This window comes from Sparus aurata, chromosome 10 (assembly GCF_900880675.1).
Source record: "Sparus aurata chromosome 10, fSpaAur1.1, whole genome shotgun sequence".
Taxonomy (NCBI): domain Eukaryota; kingdom Metazoa; phylum Chordata; class Actinopteri; order Spariformes; family Sparidae; genus Sparus; species Sparus aurata.
In genome coordinates this window covers 34,707,191-34,732,023 of record NC_044196.1, presented here as the reverse complement: position 1 = coordinate 34,732,023, position 24,833 = coordinate 34,707,191, and the positions used below count along the sequence as shown (strand labels likewise).

The 24,833-nt window shown below is 45.3% G+C and overlaps 2 protein-coding genes across 3 annotated transcripts in view; one reads left to right on the top strand and one right to left on the bottom strand.

The window, feature by feature from the left end:
• The window catches only part of pcxb (pyruvate carboxylase b), a 310,653-nt gene that overhangs the window by 178,586 nt on the left and 107,234 nt on the right, over window positions 1-24,833 (top strand). The window lies entirely within an intron of this gene.
• Window positions 4,147-24,833, bottom strand: part of LOC115590137 (leucine-rich repeat and fibronectin type-III domain-containing protein 2) — a 36,001-nt gene continuing 15,314 nt past the window's right edge. Inside the window, 7 exon segments of the mRNA XM_075488184.1 lie at window positions 4,147-7,725; window positions 19,282-19,385; window positions 19,387-20,008; window positions 20,730-20,891; window positions 21,671-21,841; window positions 23,530-23,692; window positions 23,792-24,403. Of these exon segments, the coding sequence (XP_075344299.1) occupies window positions 6,378-7,725; window positions 19,282-19,385; window positions 19,387-20,008; window positions 20,730-20,891; window positions 21,671-21,841; window positions 23,530-23,692; window positions 23,792-24,403 (3,182 nt within the window). The 3' untranslated portion in view covers window positions 4,147-6,377.

Here is a 24,833-nt window from a genome sequence, read left to right as displayed (position 1 = left end):
TGTGGGTCCAGGCTGGCAGGGATGTTTCCTCTGATGTGCTGGAGAACCAGAGATGTTTGTTTTACAGTTGGAAACCTTTTCACTCGCTTAATCAGTGGTTAATAAAGTATTTAGTATATTTCCCTGTCTAATAATCCGTCTTCAGTTTTGGTAACCACAAAGGTGATCAAGGACAGAAGGTGGCTCTTTGTTTCATGAATTTAATTTAAGCAGAGGGTTATTTCCTCCCTCGCTGCTGCTGTAGGACCACAGTTCTCCTTCTCACTTCCTCCATCGATCTCTCCCTCTGCAGCTTCTCCCGTCTCCCTCCTTCTCTCTGCTCGCCTACATCCAATCAATCTTTCTTATCTCCCTTCTGCTATCTCTCTGCCCATCTTTCAATCCTCTCCCCCGACTCTCCGTCTTGTTCTCCATGCTGTGCCGAGTTGTATGAGACGCTGACATGTTGAGTTTGACGGATGCTGTACGTCTTTACTTCCACACGCAGTTAAAAAGTTTAGTATGCTTTGAATTAGCGCGCAGGTTTCCTGAGAATCCCTTCCGATCTGATAACCGGGTATTATCTCGCTCAATACGAGCATTCTGTAGGCATCAACCTTCATTAGCAGCTCTTGTGACAATCTGGACTCATCATTAAAGCCTCATTTCCCCGGAGCCTTGTTAGCCATAATTGCAAACAGGAAAAAAAAAAGATAAAATAATGGACAGAGATAGTGATTAGTGTCCGGGTGGCCACGGGTTTCTATATGTTGAATATAGGTATTTAATTTGAAGTCTCCTGTCAGAGAGGCACTACATTACCGTCATCATGGTGAACGTTCAACAATAGATGGCTCATTAGCTCACACGGGCGACAAAGTAATCCGAGCTGTCAACTCCAGAGAACGCTGGAGCTAAAAATGGTCCAAGTCTGAGAAGGGAATCTCTAAATTCAGCTGTGAAGACTTCCTGCCATTTTGGGTGAATTTCAGAGTGACAGAATCAGATGGCACAGCTGTGGCGTGCTTGTAAGCAGATGACATGCGCATATGGCAAAAGAAGCAGCATGTATCATCAGGAGCTGCTCGCATGTGAAGTTTCTTTACACTCAGAACTTTGAGCCTCTTAGATAAAACACTTCTTCAGTGGTGTGTCTCTGTGTTTACAGGCGCTCTGTAAGACTTGTTTTCCACCGTGTCTCGCTGACAGTTTCTGTAAAAACCACTAATAAGATGTGCGGCACCATCTCAGTCCTACTGCCACTTTATCGTTTGAGGGGTTTTAATCATTTCAGATTACTCCTAATGAATGAATGATGATTTCAAGACGTTAGACTGTATTCGTCGGTTAAAAAACACATTTCAGCAGAAACGAATAAATGTTCCTGCTGCTTAACATCCATAATGTATTGGGTTAGGATTTTAGGTTTTGAAAAAGAAGAAGAATGTGTGGAATAAGAAAATGTTCTGCTGTATTGGTTCTGTTCTTTAAGCCGGCTGTAATGAGTCCAAAGCTAGACCTGTGGATTCCTTCTCCAAATCTGGTCCCTACGTTACCCACAATGCAATTTGGCCACTGGAGGAAACGTATGAAGTTATATGTAGGTTCTCAGGAGCTACAGAAGGCTTTATACTACTTTTTCACATACGCTGTAGAACTCCCAAAAACCTGCAAACACACTTAAATGTGTACATTTGTCAGAGTTACCTTTTAATCCTTAATTTCTCCTCGTGGAATGTCGAAACCCAAAATCTTAAACTACATCTTCTTTACTATACTGTTGAAACTGTTGAAAATGTCCGTTTATCCCGGTCTGATTGTTTCTCTTACAGTCTCACTACAGTCTCTCTTGTCAGTAGTATTGTGTCCCTGAAAGTTTAAATGTCTGTGCTCACTAAATCAGTTTGTAGCTCAGCCCAGTTATAGAAAGTTGAGTCATGTTTTAAAGGAACTCTGGGATTATCTCTCAGAGCAGAGGTCCGTTTAGCTGTTTTATGTTTTTGTCTAGTACGCGTCTTTACGGACTTTATCAAAAGACTTGAACTAATAACTTCAGACCCTAAAGTTGGCATTATGCTGGATTGACAGCTCTCCACTGCTCCATGATGGTGCAGCTCAGCAGGGTGCACAACTCGTCGGCCGGTTATTATCACTGGAGGTGCTGCGTGCGGTCCTGATGCTTCCTGAGTCAGCGGTTACTCAACAGACTGCAGGGAAATGCATCATACCTTGATCATAACTGCAAATGTCAGAGGAAGTTTGGCTACGGGCAGGCATGGCCTTTCAAGACGCACACACAACAAGAGCACCCAGAAAAACACCCCAACGCCACGTCCACACGGTGATCCTGCAGAGCACGCTTCTGCATATTTGTGTGTTCTTGTGTTAAAAGGTGAACGTGTGTGTGTGTGTGTGTGTGTGTGTGTGTGTGTGTGTGTGGATGTGAGCGCCTGCACGTTACTCAGCAGTTTTTTTTTAATTAGTCAAATTGGGCCGGGATTGTGCCTCAGGCGACGAAGGCAGAGGGAGGGGTGGTGCTCTGCTCTGCTCTGTGGTGTGTTTGTGCCCGTCACACACAGATGCACACACGCACACGCACACACACACACACACACACACACACACACACACTGACTCTCTGTTTTCTCAAAGACTGGATGCTGCTTTTTATGTGGCCATTAATGAGTTTCAATAATTTGCTCTTCAATCTGATGTCCACACAAACCTCAAGACACAAGAGGACACACACACACACTACACACACACACACACACCTACACACACACACACACACACACACACACACACACACACACACACACACACACACCAATTACCCAGTCTCACTTGATCCTTACGTGGTTAAAGGATGTTTTTGTGCCAAAGTACTGAGGTGACAAAAATAACACCAACACACACACACAAATTGAAAACAAGCACATTCAGCCATGGATAACAAACACACAGGGATGGTGGAGCTAAACACAGTGACCTCCTCCCTCTGCCTGCACTCCTCTCCCTCTCTCCCTCGCTCATCATCATCCATTTGTCCATCTCTAGGTGTGTCAGCATTCTCACATCTTTCACACACTCCATCTCCGGCTTTTAGCAGCGTCTGCAAAGGGCTCGGTAGGAAAAGAAACATGCAAGACGAGAGGTGGATGTCCGCCGTTCTGTGGCTGTAGCTTGCATAAGTAACACTTTTGATACTTAAATCTCTGTGAAAGCGTAGCTAGGTCTGCTGATCCAGCTGCAAATCCACACCTTTGTCTGCATCTCTGCACAGACTCGCAGGAGAAGGATGGCATGTGTCACCTGTTACCACCACAAAAATGCATAAATGAAAGGATGTTTTCGATTGCCAGCTCATGTTTTCCAACGTAGCGTTGTCTTCTGCTCATCCGTATCCTCAGAAGTTTTAATTACCAATGTTCAGCTGCAGATTGCCACCAGCACTCGTTTCTGCTTTGATGCTAAATCAGTGTTAAACTGTGTTGCAGATAGCAGTGAAAGGGCTTTGTAATGTTTTACATTTGACTGTCTGCAGCCAGCAGATGTGGTTGATAATAACAAAGCATCAGTATCATGATCCATTAGCCTGACAGCTTCTAGTTCTTCTGTTTGTTGTCACTTCAGCTCTCTTTCCTATTCTGAGTGTCAAATCAAATCAGTCCTGTTACATTGTTTTGTTTCGTCCTGTCTTCTTGTCTTTCTGAATGCACTTCGTTCTGTTCCTGGAACTATTGATCTGCCTCTTTTCCTGCCTTTTTTCTCCTGTATGCTGTGTTGTTTTCTCGCCCTGTCATGTGCTGTTTTTAATTACCTCAGGAAGGTTCCTTCACCCTCACCTTCTCATCAAATCCGCCAACAGACAAGTAAACAACTTCATTTTGCCACACAAGCTTCTTCGACTCACATGTTTGCCTTCAGCTCAAAACATTTTCATCCAGACTGAGTCATCTTCACATTCCCCTCCAAAATTAGCATTTTTTCATCTATATCCAACCTATTCCCCGAGTAACTCATCGCTTGCTGGTTTAAATAGCAGCTTAAAGTCTCACTCTGTCAGACCATGACATCCTTTAACACACACACGCACACACACACACACACACACACACACACACACACAAACACACAACTCACTCCGTCGTGTTAATGACTCCGTCTCTGTTCCATACATGTAATTTTTATTATTTATATCAAGTCCAGAGAACAATATTGACTTTGGCAAAATGAAATAAAAACAGAAAGGAAACAACAATAATTGTTAAAAGTCATTACTATCAATGTAATTGGCTCTGTTTTTATAGGCATCTGTTCGTGTGTGTGTCTGTCTGTTAGGGTGTGTGTGTGTGTGTGTGTGTGTGTGTGTGTGTGTGCGTGCTTTCCTTTTGTGCTTTATGTGCTTTTTCAATATCAGTTTTGATCTTTTTATTTTTCAGCCTAGTTATAATCAACATTTTTTTTTTTTTCTGTTCTAATCATGGAGATTTTCTGTCTAAAAAAACAAAAAATCACACACTGGATATTTTGTATTTGATCCTAACATCATTCCCCAGAAAACTTTAAAAAACAGAAACACGTTGTGCGACAAGTAACATCATTTTATATATATACTATATATATATGTACTTTCAAGTTTTCTCTTTTCATTTTTTTTCTCTTTGATAGGAGTTTTCAGGAGTCTCTGTTGTCTGTGCCAGAGGATGAGTCGTCCCGTTACTAGTTTTACAGTCTTCCAGTGAGGAGTTAGTGGCTTCATAGTGGTTCTGTCACATTTTTTTAACTGCTTACTTTCTGAAAACATTCACTGTTTGGATTTAAAGTGAATCCATGTGGCACAAAGGAGTCTGAAGTCACAAGTCGAAAAAAAAAAAAGGTTTTAAATTTGGATTTCCCCTTACAGGCTGCTGCTTTCTGACCATGGAAACACTGATTTATTTCCCTCTTACTTCCCATCGTGTGGCCTTTGAGACCAGTTTAAACTTTAAATCTTTTAATTCATTCCATCTACAACATGTCCAGAAAGCGCTGCACCTTAACAAACCCTAATAGGATCTGTTTGACTGGATTGCTCCTCACAAACATTCATATAGATGTGAGCACACAACACACAACGGCTCACGTACACACATCCTGTCCGTCACCCATCGAAGCATGCACATTATGCACCCATTAGCTTTATCATCGCGTGGTCCATCATCAGCCGACATCCAATACCATCTGGTCTTTCAGAAACGCACACGTGCACATGTTCCTTCGTGCACCGCGTGTCTCCTCCATTTTGTAATCCATATCGACTCCATTGTAATCCCAGTGTCTGTCTTTTAATAATGTCTGTGCTCCACTCGCTCTTTCCAGCTCGTATCGATTGATCATGTCCAATGCACCCGGCTCTGTATTTATGCTCCCATAATCCGCAGGCACGGCAAGCCAAAATCATTGTCCCAGCCACAGAGGACACATAAAAGTCACATTCATTGTGTTTGGGAAAAGAGTTTCAAAATGGCCGTCAGCGATGGAGTCGAAAAACAAGATAACAAAGCAGGACTGTGTCATCCAAATCTTTTTTACCTGGTGTTGTTGTCAGAGAAGAGTGTTCCTCCAGTGTAAGCGGCTGTGTTGCTGTGTTCTGATCCAGTGTAAACCCTGTGGTGTCGTGGGAGCTGATGCCCTGGAGAGTCGAGGTGTTAACAAGAGTCTGGTTCTATTAGTGTATCGGCTTTACTGAGATCCACACTGAGCTCACGCCATCGCCATCGCCATCGCCGTCTCCGCTATATATCCTTTGTTCTGTCGCTCTATTGATGTTTTCCCGTTTGATTTCGTCTCTCTCTCTTTGTGACTATATATATCACTCACAATGTTTGTTCTAACAACTGTCACTCTTTGTCGTGATTTGTTGGAGTTTTGTTTTTCGTGTCGCTACTTTCTTTTTCTACCGTGCATCACTCATTTGTCACTGATCCAGCTTGAGTTCAGCCTTGAGTATTTAAAGACCACTTTAAAACTGTCACCTGTTAAGTTTCTCCCACTCTACCCCTTTTCCCGGTGAATCACTCTCCCGCCCATCACTCTTCAGGTCAGCTGTAAAGAGCCTCTTAAAAATCCTCACCTCACTTCCAGGTCCACTTTCCTCTCGCCTCTCCATTTTTCTTGACTTCTCCCAGGGCATATCAAGGAGCTGCACAAGTGAGATTCAAGTCAATTCTTCCTCTGAACTCACAAGCTTCCCTTCCTCATCTGCAATCACTTCATCTCCCCGTTACCTGTGCCTTCAGTTTCTCCCCCGACTCCACCTCTTTGCCCTCCTCAAATCAAGATCCCATTCACTCCTGTGTCCTCTCACAGAACCCTTCATCCCTCTTAACTTTTTTGTGGCGTTCCACTTCCCCCTACACAACGCTTTCCTCCAGTTCTTCGGCACTCCGTCCGTCCTTCCCCTTTTCCCTCCCCCTGTCTTTTACACTGCTTGTTTTCCCATTAGTGATCCCAGTGTTGGAGTTGGAGTTGGTGGTGTTATAAGCGTGGATGTACCCCCGTTGGAACTCGCAGCGTGCCCCGAAGCCCCCGCCATTCTCGCCGTCCTCGCTGGTCGTCGAAGATGCCGTGCTCGTCGTGGAGGCGCACTGCACCAGCATTCCATGAAGTGACTGGCTCCGCCTTGTCCAGATCACGCTCAGCCGCTTGGCGTAACTGACGGCGCCGTAGCGCTTGGCAACAGTCGCCGCAGCGTCAGTCGCTAGGGCAACGGAGGAGCCCATATCGAGTGAGTGCCGCCGTTTGCTGACGGTCCCGCAAGCAGGGCTTAAAGGGGACACAGGACTCTGATAAGCCTGTGAGGAGTTCCATTTGTCCCTGCCTCGGGGGCTGATTCTCCAGTCCAATAGCTCTGAGTCTCTCAGGGGTGCAGCCAGAGAGAAACTGGCACGATTGGTCAGTTCTCTCTCCAGTCGGGGCTTTGGCCGGTCCCTGGAGTGTGACTGGCGGGGCAGGGTGGACGGAGGGGAAGGGGAGTAGTAGAGGGGAGTTCTGTCACTGTCAAGGCTGTATGGCGGCACCTTCTCCAGCTTCCTTTGCCTAACCACCAGTGCCATCTCACTTCCTGTCCCTGTCGTTGTGGAAACTACTCCGCCAGCTGAAAGAAAGTGCTCCAGGTTGACTTTAGGCTTGGGCCTGGGCTTTGGAGGGAGTTTTGGCGGCAGAGAGGAAGCAGAATCAGCCGCTTCCTTCTCTTTCTCCTTTTCCTTCTCCTTGTCCTTCTCCTTGTCCTTCTCCCCGCCTCTCTTGGATGGCAGACCATTGGGCAGCACCACCATCATCATGTCCCCGGAACCATTTGATTGGTAGCACCCGCTGCTGTTTCCCCCTTTGTCCCCATTCCCTAACCCTCCCCCCTGACAACAGGCCCCGCCTCCTGCTTCTGTGTTGCCGTTGTGACATATCATATGGTCGCCATGATTGCAAACACGATGGCGAACCATGAGCGCCACAGTGAACACGAGTAGGGTGACGACGACAACACCGCCAACCAATATGGTGAGTGTCCCGCCCAGGAAATGGGCCTGGAGAGAGCGGCATGCTGGGTAAACATCCTTGGTGGAGAATGTGGCGCAGCCCAGGACTTTTGTTGCCGCTAATGATGTGATTGTGTCGTCAAAAATGGCCAGCACACACAGGTTATAGTCCACACCGGACACCAAGTTCTTCAACAGGAAACGGTCGCTGGTGGAAGGTAGAATTCTGAAGAGGGGAAAAAAGAAAAGTAGAGTTCAGTTACATAAACAAACGCATAACTTGAAGCTGAGCCTGAATATTCTGACCATTGTCTAACTGAGGAGAAACTGAGTACTGGAGAAGAAGCAGAGGAAAGGAGGGGAGAAAGAACGACCAGAAGCGGCGCAGGAGTGGATACTGCAGCGGGGGGAGAGAGGCAAAATGAGGCTATTGATGGCGAGCGCGCCCAGGGAACATGAAAAGAGAACTCTGTCTGCTCATTTGAGTGCGTTTGGAAGTGTGTGTGCATGCGTGCTCGCACTCGGATCCCCGCAAGAAGCAAACGTCAAGCCATTTTGTGGGACCTCGCTTTTTTTTTTTAAAAAAAAGAGGCCATTTTAGGTTGAACGGTCAGGGCGAGGATTACAGTAAAGCTGGGACATTTTGTTATATTGATTACAGGTTATGGGAAATGAATGTGTGGATGTGTCACGCAGGAGGGTGTGTTTCTGCTGCAAATGCAGAAGTGTGTCGGTGATGGTTGAGTGCTTGCGTGGGATAATGATAAAGAGAGAAGTGCTTTGAATGTGTCCTCATTTAAAGTGTTGGAACAGCCGTTAGAACTAACAAACAGGGTGGAGGTGAACAACAGAGAGACGAGGAAAACAACCAGCAGATGAGAACGAAGCGGAGCAGGCTGCACAGAAGTCACATGCGCTCGTCTCAGTGTGTGTTCATGTTTGTGTATGTTTTTGTTTACGACATGCTAGAATGGAAATCTGGATTCTCCTGTCAGTGGGTTTGTGTATATGACACGCGAGGGTGAAGTGTGTGTGTGTGTGTGTGTGTGTGTGTGTGTGGGAGACTGCAGCACAGCTGGAGTGTCTGTCACTGATGGGGAGGACTTGGCCCTCTCCTGTTCAGCCCTGTTGTGTGGGCAGGTTGTGTTTTTGTGTTACTACCATGAATAGTTAGCTGGTGATTTTGATTTCCCTTCCCTCTCCTGCCTTCTGTTTCTACAACTCCCTGAGTGTGTCTCCCTTTTCTCGCTGCATCAAAGGGCTTATTTGTTGCTTATCTGTTTGCCAACCATCCCAGCTCCCTTCAGACCTGAGCTGCAGCCTATAAATGCCACCTAGCATGACTCAGACGGGAGGAGGGCTCCAACTTCAGTCTGCTTTTGAGGTGTATTCAGAATGAGGACACCGAGGATGGAAACTCTCAAGCCTGCTTGTCTCTCTTCTGTTTTGAATTGGATGTAGTAGCTGCTGTTACTTCAGCAAGATTTAGAAATTAGATAATCTGATTGACAATACTCGCTCAGTTATTTATAGCAGTGTTGTGCAGTATTAGGTGTTTTGAATTAGCTGGGAAGAGAAAGAGATGCTCTGCTCAAGGTTACGTACCCTGGAATTAGAGGTTTCTGCTAAGAAGGAATATTGATTTTCACTACCTGTGAAGTCAACACAGTTGAAAAATACCAACTATTACCAGAGTTGGCAAAACTACTCACATTATTTACTCAAGTAGACGTACAGAAACTTGAGTAAAAAGAGACTGATTGAACGTCTTTACTCAAGGTAAGAAACTAGAGAAATGTACTCTTAGTATAATGTACAAGAGTCTTATTTCTCCGACACAGCTCACTTCACTGCAGTGACGGATAAAATAAAAATAATCCATCATTGCTGTAAAATGCATTAAAACCAAAGTAACATACATGTTTTACAAACATGTACAGTTAGGAGTGGAAAGTACAGATATTGGTGTTAGTAAAAGCAAAAAGTCGTCATGCAGAAACCTGAACAATCTACTCAAATTCAGTGACAAAGTATTTGTACTTCATACTTCCCACCTCTGGCTTATGCACAGGTATAATTAAGGATTAACATGATATTTGCAAAGAACAGTGTGTTGCACCAATTGAACAAACCTCCTGGAGTGATTTGAACAGCGAGCACCAGCACAGAAATCCCTCTGAACACCTCATTCCAGGCAAAAGTTCAGTTGATTTGATAAGAAATCACAATGCACTGTGGGACGTTCAGAATGCCAGTATAATGTTAACGGACACATGGGGCGCTCTCATTAAAATCAGCCTTATCCACCGGTCATTAGGTCACTATAGATTGCTTTGTAACACTGTCACAAATCCACCAATTATCTCATTCTCCGCTCTGGAGTGACTTGGGGAGCATCTGTGTGTTACCATGGCAAAGACTCATTATTTGGCTCAGCAGTACTTCTAGTGAAAACACCTCTTCATGCATTATCCACACATTAAACACTCGTTTTCATGACCCGTCGACTTTCCCCAGAATATTAGTTATCTCTCTCTCTTTCTCGCTCGCTCTCTGCTGTTGGATTGCAGCAGATTTCAAACAAGAACACGGCAAACAGGCGAGAAAAGTAGGTTTACACAAGCCTATTTGCCACAGTGGCCTGAGAAAATGCTGGTATCCACTTTTATGACTCTCTTGAAACAGTTGAATAAGTTTGAATGTCTCCTTGGCCCAAAGAACTTTATTTTTCAAATTATCAGGTGCACTCTGACTGTATGGCGTCGCCCAGAGCAGGAGCTTAAATTAGGAAAGAAAGCAGCAAAATAACAGTTTAAGAATACCTACTTTTTATTTTAGTCCTAGAGCACCTGAGGATTTGGAATCAAAGTGTTATAACCGACTACAGCAATGAAAACCAGAAATCAGCGGCTGTCCTGGGCGATCAGCTGCACCGGGGGATTGTGAATCACCTCTGTAAAGTCCACCTGTAAAGACAGTTGGGGTCCTCAATCGGATTTCCAACATGAAATATGCAAGAAGCGCCCCTCGTAACGCTGCCGCTGCCTTTGTTTCTGCACAAAAAAGCCCTGGTCATATTATAGGCTTATAAAAAGCCCTGAGAAATATTACGGCGGTGTCCTTTTATCCAGAGACTGTATGTGTCTGTGTATAATTGATAGAAGCTGCGAGGCGGAGAGGTTTGACCATCACTGTGGGGAGCCGTGTACTCTGCTGAGGGGCCGCTCCTCTGCAACAAAGGTTAGATTTAAATGGATTTCTCCTTCTTTGATTCACTGCCGTGTTAACGCGCTCGGTTCCTCACGTCCTGTTCCCTCCTTTTCCCACGTCGCTCAGCGCCTCAGTTTGATTAATATTGCCGATACATACTGTCGCATGCTTTATTGGATTCAAGGCCGAATAAGAAACTGTGTTGCCGAAGTCTTACACAAGCAATATTCAGGCTGCCTCACCTTCCTGTGAATTATACTGCACCAAATACATTTGTTTTGGATTAACATAAAACAACTGAATGCATTTGTCTATACCGTGTGTCGTAAACTGGGACACGGCATCAAACTATTCAGTCCTGTTGTGTGACCATGACTCACACACACCTTGAGTGAATCCTTGAATCGTTTCTCTAATCCTGCCGTTCAATACCCCTCCCTTTATTCTCTCTCTCCTCTGTTCTCCTCTTTTTCCCTCTTCCATCCATCCTTTATGAAGAGATTTCCTCTGCTCTTGCTGATCAGTCCCTCGTTCGTATCTCTCCATATCCTCTGCCCTTTTCATCGCTTTGAAATCACCCATCAGCTAATTCTGCAGCTGTGCACTCCCTGTTCTGTCCTCTTTCTTGACACCTTTTCTACCGTTTGACTTTAGTAATGTTCATTCCCCTCAGCACATCTCTTCTCCTTCTTTGTCTCTCTTTGTCGTATCTCCCCAGCCAATCACATCTGCTCGCCGCAAATCCCTCTGCAATTCTCGCCGGGGCTCTGCCTGACCTCATAGCCTCCCTCCTCTTCACAGACACTGTACTACGTCTCTATTAGCCACAGCTACAACCGTGTACCATTATTTAGCATCCAAGGTCACTCCTCCTCCTCCTCTCCCTCTCCCCTCTCCTGCTCTTCCCTCCTCCTCATCCTCTTCCTTTTTCCTCTGCCTCTTCTCCGTTTGCCCTCGTCTTATATTTCTCGTCTCCCCGCCCCGATGAGATCGTGAATCACCTCTCCAGTTGTTTTTGCCAGGCTTGCAGTGAGAGAAACGGGTGGGCAAATTCACTGAAATATACATGGAAGACCCGGACGCACTCGCACAACACATGCATCTTTGATATGCTGATTAGCAATGCATTATGCATTTTTAACCATATTTACATGCCTGTAGTCATATGTACCCGTGTGTGTGTGTGTGCTGCTCTTACATATCACAAAAAATGATATCCACCTAAATCCTCACGGCTCTTGAGACGATGTATGTTCATGAATATAAAGTGCAACACACATATAAGTTGATTTATTAGATTTGGAATAGGTGTTGTTCTCATTACCATGTGTCTGCACACACGCTGGCACTCTGCTGCAGCGCCCGACGTACCGACCGACCGAGCGACCGAGCGAGCGAGCGACTGTCGGCCTGCGTGCTTCTAATTATGGTTAAAAACGCTGCGAAGGCTCACGCATGCACACAGATGCAGGGAGAGAGTGACTGAGACAAGGGAGTGCTTTGTTCAAGCTGGTGACACAGAAACGAGTAATTATTAGCACCCAGGAGAGAGAGAGAGGGGGAGAAGGGAGAGAGGAAGAGAAAGGAGTGATAGAATCCTTTCTTCCTCTCTCTTGTTGCCTCTTTCTTCCTCTCTATCTGCAAGTCTGGAGGTCTGACACCAGACAAGATTGGGCCCACAGAGCGAGAGAGACGGAGGAGAGAGAGAGAGAAAGACATGGAGGAACAACAAAGCAATTATCTCCTCCTCTGGCTGACATCTATACTGCCCTCCTTTCCTTTTTTCTCCCCCGTACCATGTCATGTCTTCTGTTCGTTTACCCTTTCCTCCATTTTTTAGTCTTGATTTGTTGGACTGTTTACTGCCTCGTAAGCTGTCTCCCTCAATTCAGTCTGATCTCTCTCTCTCTCTCTCTCTCTCTCTGTGTTTTCCTTGATCTGTCTCTCTGTCAATCTTTTTTTTTTCTTTTACCCCTCCCCTCTGGATTTTGTTTCATCCCTCCTTCTGTCTTTTCGCTTTCCTTAATCTATCCTTCTCACTCGCTCTCCCTCATTTGGCCTGATTTCTTTCCCCCCCCTCACGCTGCCTCATTCAGTTGTTTTCTCTCTCTCTCATCGCCGCTCCTTCTTTTTTTCAATGACCTCCTTCTCCTCCCCAATCCCCCTCGTATTTGTCTTTCTCAATGATTTCTCCCTCGTTCCTCTTCATTTATCTCAGGCACATTATAAATGGAGGTATGAATCTCTCTGTGCGACCCTGTCCTCTCTGCTCTACTCTTATATAAGTTGACACCAGTATTGAGTGCTGACCTCTTGCTCTTTTCCTCCCTTCCTCTCCCTCAGAGGTGAGTTGACACATGTATTGACTCAGTAGTTTAACACTTAATTACACCTGCCTCCGGGGTACAACTCTCAACCCCCGTGTTGTTCCTCCCTCTTCTGCTGTCTCTTCTCTCCTTACATCCTTATCTATCCCTGTGTCAGCAGATGCGCTTATCTTGTTTCTTTTTATTGTCTTGTGTTGGTTAGTCAAGCTAACACGAGGCTAAAATAGGATGCTGGTGTTAGCTTTCCCAGCACATATTATACAACACAACGAGCGCTATGTGTCTTGACAGAAACTGAAAGCATCTCTGGATACGTAGTTTGGTTCAGCCGAGCAAATACCCTCAGTTTATTTTTCTAATTATAGAGCAGTTCAGTCCCCTGTGTCAAATATCAGCCAAATATGCAACACAATTAGCCGCAGCAGAGGATGTGTGTTACCATGCATCTTGTTCCCGATTCTGTTTATTTAATATATTCATTTCCACCTTCGTTTGTGACTCATTACTCATGTTCTCCTCTGTCCATATCTCAGCATGCACCTTTCCTGTGGCTGTCAGGCTCTCATCCTGTCCTTTGTAACTGCCCGGCCCTTTTTCTGAGACTCTACTTTCATTATTCTCATTATTTCTTCAACTCTGCGTGATTTTCGTTCCAACTCCCCCCCTCTCTGTCCCTGTGATCATTTCTGTTCCCATTAAATTCGGTGTCAGACTTGGCACTTTAAGTACCCAGCAGGACGGTCGGTCCTGTTGCGACTGGGTTGAAAAATGTGACGATAGTCAAAGTCTGCACGCTCCTGACTGCGAGCTTAGAAGACTGCTGAACCCAATAAGAAACTTTCTGACATGTATGAGTGTCATACAAATGCCCCGCTAGCATACTTGACTTACCCGTGATTGAGAAAGTATTAAAACTTCTATCACAACAGATTTTCATCAAGAACACGCCCTCCCTTGCAACTTTAAAGAAAGTGAGAAAGAATTCTTGGATCCATCCCTTCATCTGGATCTGCACTAAAAACTACTGTGGTCTGTTGGGCCAAGACCCATTCTGCATCCACGTTATTGGAAATTGGATCAGTAGTTTTTGTGTAATCTTACTGACAAACCAACCAACCAACCAGTCACAAGCAAATGGACAAGGGAGTAAACATAACTTAGGTAGAAATCACCTAAAACAGAAGCAGTGATGGACAAAGCTAATAGCTGCTATATTCCTCCAGCTGGCCAATCTGAATCTCTATCACAGAATTTAAATGTTTCTGACACAGCCTGGAAAACCAGCTCCCTGTAAAGGATAAACTGTCATCCGCAACAGGAAATGTGTCTCCATTTTCCAACAGATGGCACCGGAGAGGCCGCTTCACAAGTGCTGGCTCATTAACATGGAGCGCCATTCTTTCTCCTGCTCTTTGTCCTTCAGGTGAGCTGTGCCCATGTGTGGGCAGGAGAGACATGCCAGTTTGGCTGTTGCTCCCATTCAACCAGCAACCTTCAAAAAATCCTTGCTTGGCTTTGCACGTTAGCGGATCAAAGACGTGTTTTCTTAGGCCGAATCGAAGTGTGTGACCGTTACATAGTGGCAGAGTTCCAGGAAGGGAGGCTCGGTCGATGGTGTCAGGGGAGCCGAGAGGCGGCGGGGTGAGCGGTGCCCAGCGGACGCCACGTGGACGACATCCCACCTGGAGCTGTCACAAGGACCCGTCAGAACCAGTCACGACATGCTAAAATGGAGGCTGCTGGTGTCTGGCGTGCAGCTGACCTTTTTAAAGATGATGGAATCTGGCAGCCGTGCAATGTGCTGTCCTGTAATCTATATTTCTCTATACACACACACACATCTGTCTCCTTGTGCAGTTTACTTTTTGCTGCTTCTTTTCTCTCTATCGCTTCCGTTCTTAAATCTCTTCACGTCTCTCTCAGTTCAGCCTGACGGGGGTGTTTTTATTTTTATTTTTTCAATTGCCAAAGCACACATGCAGCAACAACATAAATATGAGCACAGATCCCTGATAGAAAGCATGAGATCTCACTCGTCCATTCTCTCCTTTTGAATTCATAAGCCAGACTCCCTTTGGCTGACTCCCGTCTTCACAGTCTTGCCAGTCTTGGTGTGATATTGCGGTCGGCAACCCAGCACATCGCTGGTATGATAGAAATCTATACTGGCTACATTGTGGTATGCTTCCTTTCACATTCTGCCCCCTTCCATTTCCTCTTTTATCTGTCCTTCGAGACCGATTTCCCTGCACCTTCCCTCAAAGCCTTCAGACTTCTTGTCTCCTCTTTCAACCTACTTCGTCTCTTTTCCACTTCGGTTCGGAGTTTCACGCTGAAGATAGCCACTACATCTCTATATCTCCTTTGAGGCAGCCTGATTTGTTTAGAGTTTAGTCAAACTTCCCTCCTCGCTGAGTTCCAGCATCTCTCCTGTGACGCCGGTTTCTTTGGCTCACTCTTTCTCGCTTATCTCTTCCCTATTTTTCTTCTCTCTTTGTGTGTCGGCATCTTCTTGTCTGCACAGCCAGGTCTGCACCTCTGCTGTTGCTGCCGTCCCATTATTTCTTTAAAGGTTGTTCCCTCACAGAAGCACATCTGAACGCTGTCGCCCTTTTTGTTTGCAGGAGCTGAATTCAGCCAGGGCAACTGGGATTTGAAGCATTTTTATTAAAAAAGCTGCACAATTGAATGCAATCCAATCCAACACACCTTTAATAAATAGCTCATTTATCAAGCTCAGCGTTCAGTTTATGTTGCAGATTTCTCGAGGGTGTTGTCTCGACTCGTGTGGCGCTGCAGGTGAGGCAATCCCTCTTTACCTCTCTGGATTTAAATGCTTCGGTTTCTCGAGATAATAAACCTTTACTCAATAACGCTAAGACGCAAGCCAGCTCCGCCATTATGCGAGCGTTTTCCGTCGAGGAATTAATGAAGCTGATCAGCGGGGGGAGCTAAGATCTCATTCAGTTCATTCAATCCAATCATGTAATTAGTTCTCCGTGTGTAATTGCCACAAACGTATCATGGGACTGTGTAGAATCTGTGCTCGTCTGTTTCTGATGTGACACACCCTTGGCCTCTGACTGCCAATCCTCCAAACACCCTGTTCTGAGCAGTGGAGGGCTTTCACCACAACGCAGACTCTCTTTCTTCTCCTTCCACTTTCTCTTTCACAGTTGGGTCGCCTTAACTTTGTCTCCTTCATATCTCCCTATTCCCTCTTTGTGTATCCAGGTGTATTTCTGTGTCTCTGCCAACAGGAGCTCCACTCTACCACAGAAAACACTCCCAAAGTGTCTGAAACACCTCGTCAGTAGACCCGACTAACTCAAAGCTAAAAAGACACAAAGAGCCCTCTGCAGTGCCGGCTCAGGCGTGTGTGAGTTGACCAATCAGAGCAGACTAGGTATTCAGGAAGAGACAGGAGCTCAAACAGAGGGAGACTACAGAGCTGCTAGACTGAACAATATGAGAAGAAGAAGTAAAGCTATTCTAGTAGTATAAAATTACGAACTTGAACATTTTTCTGTCTCCTTTAATTGCAGGCATCATCATTTTTCAAGCCAAAATGTCGAAACATCTACTGGTTCCAGCTTGTCAGATGTGGTGATTTGTTGCTTAATGTGACATGTATGATAGTAAATGAAGTGTGTTTGGATCTTGAACTGTTGGTTGGACAAAAGCACCAATTCAAAGACGTCACTTTGGGCTGTGGGAAAATGGGGCGACCCTTTTTCTGACCTTTTCTAATCTTAAGAATAATTGTTTGTTGCAGCCCTAGTATGCACATATTTCAGTAGATCCTCTCCCTCTCTTTATATTTGTTTCCCTTGCTTTTTCCTTCAGGACCATCCGGGTCCACCTCTCTCTCCTCCCTCTCATTGTCTGTCATTCTCCCTCCCTCCTTTCACCCATCCTTCTTTTATCTCAATCTCTCCCAAGGTGATTTGGGTAGGGCCCATCTCCTGTCTTCCCCTTCTCCCTCAATCCCTTGTGAAATCTCGGAGGTGCCATTCCTATCTTGAAATTCCCCCGTTCTTCCCTCCTGGCTCTATCCATCACTCAAACTATTATTTTCTCCTCCCCTTCCATCTTTTTTCCATTCACCCTCAGCTTCCATCGTCTGTACTTTCCCCCCAAACCTTCTGATTATACCTGTGCAGTTTTTCATATTTCCAGTCATCTTTCCACCTGTCCGTCTTCCCTGTCTCCTTTCGCCTCTTCTCAATAGCATTTATAGCTTAATACGATCCTATATGAGGGGGACTGCATTCAATCCCTGCATTTTGAAATTAAAAACAAAGGAAACAAGGCCACGTTTGCAGTCCCTTCCCATCCCGTCTCTCCTTTCTCTTATTACATTGTGCTGTCAGTGTTTCAGCCGCTGTTCTGCTGTAGCATCAACCACACACATAAATCTTTCATCAGTCTATGGTTGTAAATGCACCGGCAGTAAACTTTGAATGCATGCAGGCATAACTCATGTACACTGCAATAATGTTGTACATGTAAGCGTCACCGGGTAGCTAAAACCAAAGCCGCGCTGTCATATTGTGAAAGACAAGACTGGTGTCAGACTCATTTCCTCCTGCTTTCATCCGACTCCCTCTCTCTATCCGTGTTTGTGTTGATGTCTGAGCAGTTAGTTCTCTGAATGTATCGCAGCTTTCCGGTGCCAGCTACGACAATGTGTAAAACTTGTGATCCATCAATTTCCATGTAAAAGGAAAAAGGTTTGTTTCACAGAGACTCTTTGCTTTGATTTATTCCTCCTTCTAATCATTTATGGCTCTGTTTGGATGTTGCAGTCTACAGCAGCACTCCTCCCTCCTTCTTTTTGCTGGTCCCACGGCTTCTGTGTACAAATTGGCCGATAGCAGCGGACAGAAGCCGTTGTTGGCAGCTGCCATGAGCATGAAAATGAGGTGCTTTTTCTCAAACTGTTACCTTCAACTCACCAGGCAGGATGTGGCAGTGCTTCCTTAAATAATTTGCGATAACAAGAACAGCCCTTAACCTCAAAGTCAGTCCTCATGAATGTTTGATTATTTACTTCCTCTGATGGCAGGGTGAGTAAACAGGGCCGGAGACGTGTGATGGAATCTCATTTTAAATGCAGAATTACTGGAGGTTTAAATGGAAGAAATTCAAATTCTGAATTTTAATATTTACATTATTTGTTGGCACATGCTACTGTATGTCACTAAATGCTGCTCTGGACTTATCTTGCATTCAGAGACACTATATTCTCTCCCTCTTCATGTTTCAAGGCCCACATTTTGAAAGCCCTCCTCCCTCATTGTCCCCTTTATTCCTTCAACATCCATCCACTTGTCTTCCCATTCCCCTCTCTGACGATACACCTGTTGGCTTCTAGTGTCACACAGTGATGGAGATGAATTATTGACTACCTTCGCCCCTTTATCCCTTCATCCGTCTCCCCATTCATCCTTCCCTTGAGCTATCCAGCCGTCCAAGTACAAGGTGAACAGTTGCACTACTGAAGTGTCATGCTGTAATGGATAAATATTTAAGGGGTTTTGCATGGAAATGGGATATCCGCCATTTAAGAGGGGGAAGACGCTGGTAGTCAAATACATGATTTGTGTTTGCATGTAGAGAAAAAGCTGCTGCTGCAAAACAATAAAGAATAGCTTTGGCGAGAACATCGATCAGCCACAACATTAAAACCTCCTGCTTTATATTGTGCAGGAATCAGTTGTGTTGCCAAAACAGCCATGACACACGCAGGCAGACACACAAGTCTGACCGGGTGTCCTGTGGTGTCTGGCACTGGGACGTTGGCAGTCCTTTGAGTCCTGTGGTTTCAGGTTCCTGCACATCTCACAGTTGCAGGTTAGAATGGGATCTGGGGAACTTTGGAGATTGGATCAACACTTTGTGCTCTTTGTCACGTTCCTTGCATCAATCCAGACCAGTTTTTGTGGTGTGGAAGGGCACATTGTCCTACTAGGGGGGCAGTGCCATTGTAAGGAAGTTGTTTACGTGGTCTACATTGGTGTTTGGGGGGGTTGTGTGTGTTTATTGGCATCCAAATGAATGATTGGACCCAACGTTTTCCTGCACAATAATGTAACGAGGTGATCAGTGTTACTGACTTCACTTGTCAGGTGTTTTTTAATATTCTGGGTGATCGATGTATCCAAGCAACTCGAAATGTTTGCATTGGCTCCTGTTTTCTGCATAGAGAGTCATGTGTATTGTTTAGCAAAAGTTGAACTCACCTGTAGATGAGGGTCTCGTCGGCGGTGCAGTTGTACTGTATCTGATACATCCAGACAACGTAAGCTGTAGACAAACTCCCCAAATCCCACCGGACCTGAGCCGAGGGTCGATGTAACCCCTTGTACTCCAACCATCCTTCCTTCCTCCTCCTCCGCCTCGCTGTCCTCCATGCTCCCTCCATCGACCCTCTCCCCTTCCGAGGCCCTGCTTCCGTCGCCCTCGGCTTCCTCACCTGCACCATCCTCCCCCTCTCCTCCACGTCCTGCGCCGTTGTTAATTCCTCCGTTTTTCCCCGTGCTGATATCCGAGGAGCCCGGATCGTTCCGTATAATCCCATTAGTCACGTTCATGTTGTTTTTGGCGTTCGTGTTGGTATTCCCTGCGTTTCCTCCCGCTCCTCCCCGGTGAGGCAGGGGGATTATTTTCAGGTCCACAGTGGCAGTGGCTTCGCCCGCTGCGTTTATTGCGATACAAGTGTATGCCCCGTCATCCCGGGCAACTGTTACTAAGATATCCAGCGTCCCATTGCTGAAGGAGCTGGTCCGGGATGAATTTGCAACAATGCGGTCATCTGGTGAAACCCAGTGGATTACTGGCTCTGGGTCGCCAATGGCACGGCATTTTAGCGTGGCTCGCTGGCCCTCCAGCACCCACAGCTTGTGAGTGTGACGAGTGATGAGAGGTGGTTCACAGGTAAACTCCTCCTCAGGAATCGACCAGAAGTATCTGAGAGACGAAGGGGGGAAAAGGCACAAAGCCAGTGAGAAGGGAGAGCAGAATCACCTTTCTGGCTAAGTACAGGAATTTGTCTTGTTTTGTCTCTGCAAGGTGGGTTTGGCAGATTAATGTGGAACATTAACCTAAAGATCTATGTGCTCTTTATCAATTAAAGTTCCAAGTTCAGCATCGCACAACAGTCGGAACAATTCCCCTCGATAGTCTGCAGAAAACAGGACTAAGTGAAGTGTAATTAACGGTGACGGTGATGACAGATGACAACGACAGATGCTCATTTTCCTCCTCAATTGTTTGTTTTCATTACAGACTTTTGACTTCAGGGTTGAGCAGGAACATTTTTGCAGAGAGATGTTTGGAGGAGAAGGTGTAAGATATCAGAATAATGAGTACAGCAGTAGCACATTGTTTCTAAACACAGTCCTACAGGCGTCTCTGTCCTGCAGGTTTTTGCTCCACTTCTATTCTTGCATACATGATGATCCAATTAAGGCGTCATAAACTGTGAAGCCCGTAATTGGATATGTGCTAAAAAAGGGCAAGAGCAAAATCTTGAAGGACAGATTGGCCTTGAGACAAAGTTCGGAACCACTGGTGTGACTCAACACATCCTTTAACCTGCAACTATGCTTTTGTGCCCCTGTTTTAGGATTTAGTTGGTTTCAAAGTGTAGCACAATATACAAATGATCCAGCAATCGGTCGATGTTTACCTTCCAGCCAGGTGAGGAGGTGTGGCACACGTCTCCATGTCATCTCCACGGATAAGCCGCCGCAACCACAGCAGTTCGCAATTGCAGTGCAGTGGGTTCCCGCCAAAATTTAAGCTTATGACGGCATTGTAGGGGGTGGGGCTTATTGCACCTGTCTGGGACCTGATGACGAAGGTAGAAAGGCCATCAGTTTAACCCTGAATGGAGTTTATTCAATTGCTGTCTTGAGTCGAAGTAACAGAACTGTCTTAATATTTCAAAAACATTTAGAAACACAAACACAATACTCTTCTAGATCTATGAAATTGTTGGTTGTTATAGCAGAAAAGCTCAATTTACTGTATAATTTCCTTTTTGATTTAGTTGACTAGCCAGAGATTAAACGACCCCTCAGTGCTTTAAACTTCAGTCGGGCTGAGAACAATTTCACCGTCTCACAGGTGGGGAAGTAGTTAAATATGTGAAATAGTGTGTTGGAGCTTATTTGGCACGTCTGAGAAGTGTTATTTTCATTTTTCTCCTTTTCCTGATTAATAGTCATCATTTCTGAAGTAGAACATGTATGAGGAGTAAACGATCAGGTTAGAGACCTGTTGGGTTCTTATGTATTCACCTTACAGCCTTGTGCTCTAATGGCTTTCTTTGTCGTGCGTAGTGTAGAATGAGCTAACGCTTTTTTTCTAATATATAATATGATACAGAAAAAGGGAACTAGCGTGATAACATAGCATTCGGTTTGAGTGAAAATATTTATATTGCTTTAAACATGCAGCACATTTGGATAATAAGCTGATGAATGTTTTGACACCGGCGTCGCCTCCCTGTCTTTCGGTGACAAAGCGCTCCAGTTTAAAAAAAAACTCTTTGGTGGCATTGTTGTCTGGAATATTTCCACTTAGGCACTTCTTAGAGAAACATAAAAGACAAAGCTTCAGAGGTACCTTGCAAAGAGGGGATCAGGAGGCAGGGTCCGGAGCCTGTTGGAGGTCATGTCCAGCCTCGCAAGCTTGTACAGCTCTCCAAAGGCTCCTTCAGCTATGTGGTCGATCAAGTTATGGTCCAGGTTGAGTGTGTGGAGACTGGCCATGTTCTGAATGGACTCCCACGGTACCCTGTCGCAATAAGAAAAGAAAAAAAAGGAATATTTCGAGTGAGTGGATCTATTTAATTGATAGACATTGTGCCAAGATTGGTCATTTATTTTTTAGTAGTGGAGAAACTAGAGAATATCTCTTGAAAGTAATAGCAGCTGTGTGGAGACAGACTCCCCACGTGATGGTTAGTTTCTCCTTTGGGACACCGTATAGGAGATTAGCCAGATTAAAGGATGTGTGTGCTGCTATTCGATCAATGATCCTCTATGTTCTGAACACTTGCCAATGTTACTCTGCTGAAAACAGCACAGGATAATGGTGATTGGAATGACAGACAACAACAACAGATGCTCATTTCCTTCTCAATCCATCTCTTTTTGTGGGTTTCACCAGTTCCATCTGTGACCCATCGCTGCCGTCATTTATATTCCATTGTGCAGACCTTCACTTAACAACTGTTTCTGGCCAAATTAGTCAGTCAAAACTGACGACGGAGAAACGGCAAAGAAGAAAATGTGAAGTAAAGCATTTGTATTTGGAGTCAGGTTGCTAGTTGCTTACTTAACAAACAGCAGATGGGCCAAGATCTGTGTCTATGCAACATGTCTATCTATAGACAACAGGCATGTTTGGAAAGACAAACATTTTATTAAATCTTGTTTGTGGTTAAGATTATTCTTGCTGCATTGCTCAACACCAGTGTACCAAAAGGTTAACAACAGTAAAGCAGTTCAGACTCCACAGCTGCTCTGAAAAACTCTCCTAGAGCTGCATTTGAACAAATGTAACCTGCAGGAGGCACCAGGTGTTCCTCGGTTCCCTTCCCAATTAAATTACACAGGTGGGCTTCCCAGCCTGGATAATCTCTTCCGTCAAGCCTAAAAAAACGTTCTCAAATGACATGATCTGTTTCCAGATTTGAGTCTTTTTTACCTTAAATAGAATGAATCGGTGATGTAGGCTCGCTCTGAATCTGAGGCTGTAAAGTGTCCTCTGAGTAACCCCGGCACCAAAGGGCAAACAGCAGTTGCGAACGTATGCATCATTAAAACTCTTTGCACTTCTCTTATAGCGTGATGGAGGTTGGAGAAGAGCCAGAGAGACAAATGAAAGAACTTAATCAGAACTGACAGCCGAAAGCTGCTGTATTCATTAACACAGTGGGGCTCTATGAAGAGGAGAATAAGGTATTGATGGAGAATATCATCATTCTTCTGACTTATTATTTTGCATAGATGAATAGATATCGATGCTGAAACACTATCCTTTGTCCAAGATATAGATGAGAGGAATACTACACAGCACGCTGAAAGACAAAACTTATAGAAAAGCTATAACAACGCACACTCATACACAGTAAAGTGAGCTCAGGCGTGCACTCATCAAATCTTAACAAAATCGAAGTCAAAGAAAATTAGGACCTCATCAAAATTGATTCACTTTCAATTTCCTGAGCTTTTAGTCTTCTCCTTTCAGCCTCAGCAGTTTGAGCTTGTTCACTCCAATGTATTTGCTGACTCTTGCTTGATCACACAAGGCGTTTCTACGATGCTTTAACATTTCGGTAGCTGCAGCGTACACTTGAGACTGAGATCTGAGCGCAGGAAACTCGAGAGTAGTACAGTTTGTGTCTAGTTAACAAAGCAGAACAAGAGTAGATCATGAATGCAAAGTGCACGGGGGATCACAACAAGATAGAAACCTACTTCCTGAGGTTATTGTAGGACATGTCGAGATCTTCCAGTGTGAGCAAGAAGTCGTCAAAGGCCTGCGTCGAGACTTTGATCAGCTGGTTGTTGTTGACGATCAGGTGTTGCAGATTGACCAAACCTGCGAGATCCCTGGGTCCAAGTATTGTCAAGCGATTACCTAGACACACAAATACAAATAATACCGCTTAGGGTTCAGTGTTTCATATAAGGAGGAGTTTAAATCAGCTGAATTGCTTAGAGAACTGTTTGGGCTCACCATCCAGATGCAGCGAGCGCAAACTCTCCAGGTCAGCAAAGGCCATCGGTCGGATCTGGTGGATGGTATTCCTCGACAGAGTCAAATCAACCAATCCACTCATGTTGACAAAGTCACTCCCGCTCACCTCCATGATGAAGTTGTCAGCCAGTCGCAGCTCAACGGTGCGCCGGTCAACGTGCGGGGGGACAAACAGGAGGCCCTTGTCAGCGCAGAGTGTGCTGAGCGACTCCGAGAGGTTTCGACAAACGCAGTGGAAGGGACAGGCTGAGACCACGCCCCAAGTCTCCCCTGCTCCAATCAGAGAAGGCAATAGGCAGCATGTGACCAGAGTCAGCCAGTGAAACGCAGGGAAAGGGACAGAGTCAGGAAGGGTCCTTTTCGTAGCCCTGGGGCAGGCGCAGTGGACGAGATGCGATGACGAGGGCAAAGATGAGACGAGGTGAGGGCGGAGAATAGAAGGAGAAAGGATGGATGGAGGGAAGAGGGAGGGGAAGGTGGAACGCTCTGCCCTTTGTTCAGGATGGAGGTGTGTGTGGGGCAGGTGTTTCTGTCTGCAGGGATTGAGGGGTGGGGGGACAGGCATGGTAGAACGCCTGGCGATCCACAGACCTAGAGGGAGACGAAGAGAGAGAATGGAGAATAAGAAGAGCAAGTTTTAGATTCATTCCCTGGACAAACATTGTTTTGTAAGAGATGTCTGAAGTGTGTTTCCATGTCGTCTTTCTGTCTTCCACCTACTCTGACTAGACAGAGCTGGAACGAGAGCCTGTTTTGCACGCACACATACTTGTGTGGGCCAAGGCCTCCTCTTAAATGAGTACCACTCTGCCTACTTGGTGCTTCATAGCATGAAAAATCCATATTGAAAAAAATGGTTCATACCCCTGCAACAAATACTTTTCTTGCTGGTACCTCTTAAGGCCCATTTTACACAAAAGAACCCAGATCTTTTAGTCCCATTAAGGAACTTAAATATAGCTTTTTTTGACCAAAGAAAACAAAGTGCTGCTTCCGTGCTAGTGCTGGTGATTTGCGTCAT